General features: G+C 50.8%; 1 protein-coding gene across 1 annotated transcript in view; it reads right to left on the reverse strand.

Annotated features, from left to right (window-relative positions):
• The window catches only part of RMND5A (required for meiotic nuclear division 5 homolog A), a gene marked incomplete at its 5' end in the record, with an annotated part of 73238 nt that extends 70907 nt beyond the window's left edge, over positions 1-2331 (reverse strand). The window contains 1 exon segment of the mRNA XM_006172360.2: positions 2178-2331. Within this exon segment, the coding sequence (XP_006172422.1) occupies positions 2178-2319 (142 nt within the window).
• Between the last annotated feature and the right edge of the window lie 33 nt (positions 2332-2364).

Consider the following 2364-nt stretch of genomic DNA (forward strand, 5'->3'; position numbering starts at 1 on the left):
AAAAAAAATTATATTAAATAATTTATTAAAAAACAAAAATGCACTCAATTTAACAAGATGAGACTTTCAACAGCACAGCACAAACTATATGGCTAATAGTCCTCAGACTGCAAGTTAATAGAAAAGTTCCCTGATAACAAGTCTAAAACAAATTCCTTCTTCAGCAATTCCTCACAATCATTTTATCCATCTGGAATTGGCCCTAAGATTTCCCCAAACAAAGCTCACAATCTCATACCCCTTCAGTTAGTATTCTCTGTCTGATGGAAACCATTTCACTTTCCATCTTCTCTCTCTCCAACTCTGCCTATCCAACAACTCAATGTCTGGCCTGGTCCTTAACAGAGAAATGTTCTCTTTATCCCTCCAAAGTGTAGGTCCTTCATTCATTCTCTTTTGAACTTTAAGGAGACAAAGATTTCCTCTCTAGTGGTGATGCGGATACCTCCCACCAATGTCCTGGAGCAGCCTCGTTTCCTCACAACTCAGTTTGCATCGTATTTTTCTTAACCTTGAGTAATTTGGCTTGTCTTAACTCTATGAAATTGCAAGCACAGAAGGTCACTGACTCCAAATAGCCCAATAACAGCTGATCAACTCTCTTTTTGTAAACCCCTGTCCTTTTCCGGTTCTGCTGGCTCCACCCTGGCCCTCTCTCCAAGGGGAGTTCAAGGTTGTGGTTAGACCCCACAATCTCCTCCTTACATCTTAAGAGATCCCCTCCACTGTCCCTTATCAGTTACATCACAAAATGGTCTTAGATCTATGCTTCTCCAGCCACCAGTCAACATTATTCATTAAACTTCATCTCAAATGCCCAGTACCAGATTCACCAGTGCCTTCCCAGGGTTCCCAACTCACTCTGCCTCCACCTCCCCATTTCTACCAACTATATTACCACAATCAAGTCCATCAAATTTCTCTTCACAGTAGTCACCGAGGTCAGGTTGTTTTTGCATGTTAATATCTCAACTTCCACTTATGGTTAATAAGGGTGTTCCATATTTCAACCTCTGTGACTGACAAGTTTGATTCTTCCCCCGAGTTCAAAGTGACTGATTTGTCCAGAATGAGATGATGTCGCAGAACGTGCTGACCAGGGACTAGCACCACCCTCAACTGAAACTCATCTGAAAGGGAGGCACAGAATGGAGGAGAGCACCTTGGCCAGTGTCACTAGTTCACCTCACCTGCTACCAAGAGCTGCCCTCCTCCCATCTATCAAACTTTCCTTTACATCAATTTCTGTTCAGCCCACAAAATGAGAAGTTCCCACCTCCAACTCTTAAGTAAACTCATTAAATAAAGTCCTTTACTTCTGGATCGGAAGGAATCATCCTTGTGACTACTAAACTGTCAGGACACCAGATCTTCAGTGATTTTTTTAAAAGGCGACAATAAAACCCCTTCCCAGCCAGCTTCCACAAGTGACCTTTGGCAAAGCATCCCTCCCAGGGCCTGGGGCGATAATGGAACGATCTACGTAAGACACCTTCCTTAAAAAACCTGTTTTCGGAAAGGAACACAAGTACAAACTTGACCAGGTAAGGCAAGTAATTAACAACCCGTGCCACGATTTGCTTCAGGAAACGTCGCCTTGTCTTCCTGGCCAGAGGAGCCCAGGAGGGCCGAAGAGTTTGACTCAGCCGGTTCCCCAGGAATTGTGTCAGTGCTGAGGAGTTCAGACGAGCTAACACACAGCAGTCAGGTCACGAAGTTGCAGGAGCAGCTGCTCGGAGAACACTCGACTTTCTCATTACAGGAAAGCAAGTCCCCCGGTCAAGGATCTGGGGCGAGGGAGGAGAAGGGGTTCCTGCACTGACCCTCTCCATCACTCCGACCCTTGGGTCCAATGCAATTCGCGCCCCTCCCGCCGGCAGGACCACGTGAGACCCCCGGGCCGGGAGGGCCAAGGGGCGCCTACGAGGGGGGGGGTGTAGTTTGCAGGCGCGGGAGGGCCCCCACCCACGTCTGGCCCGGCTCCGGGGTCTCGCGCTCATTCTGAATGTACAGCGAGGTGGCTGCAGGTCCGACGTAAATCGGCCGAGCTGTGGAGGAAAGTCACCGCGGCCGGAGGTCTCAGTGCCTCGGGGGAGAGAGGCGGGCCTGAGGCGTAGGGTGGGTGAGGGGGTCCCGCGCGGGGCCGGGGCCGGGGCCCGGCGGTGGGCCTGCCCTACCGTGGCTCTGCAGGATCTCGTGCTTGAGGCCGCCCGTGTAGTCGATGAGCTCCTCCAGGCCGCGCTCGCACAGCTGCCCGTAGCCCGAGAACTTGTGCAGCACCTTCTCCAGCTCGCGCTCCACCGTCACGCACTGATCCATGCCGGAGGCGGCAGCAATCGGGTCCCCCCGGGCCCCGGGGGCGCC

Source organism: Tupaia chinensis, unplaced genomic scaffold (assembly GCF_000334495.1).
Source record: "Tupaia chinensis unplaced genomic scaffold, TupChi_1.0 Scaffold145741_1, whole genome shotgun sequence".
NCBI lineage: Eukaryota > Metazoa > Chordata > Mammalia > Scandentia > Tupaiidae > Tupaia > Tupaia belangeri.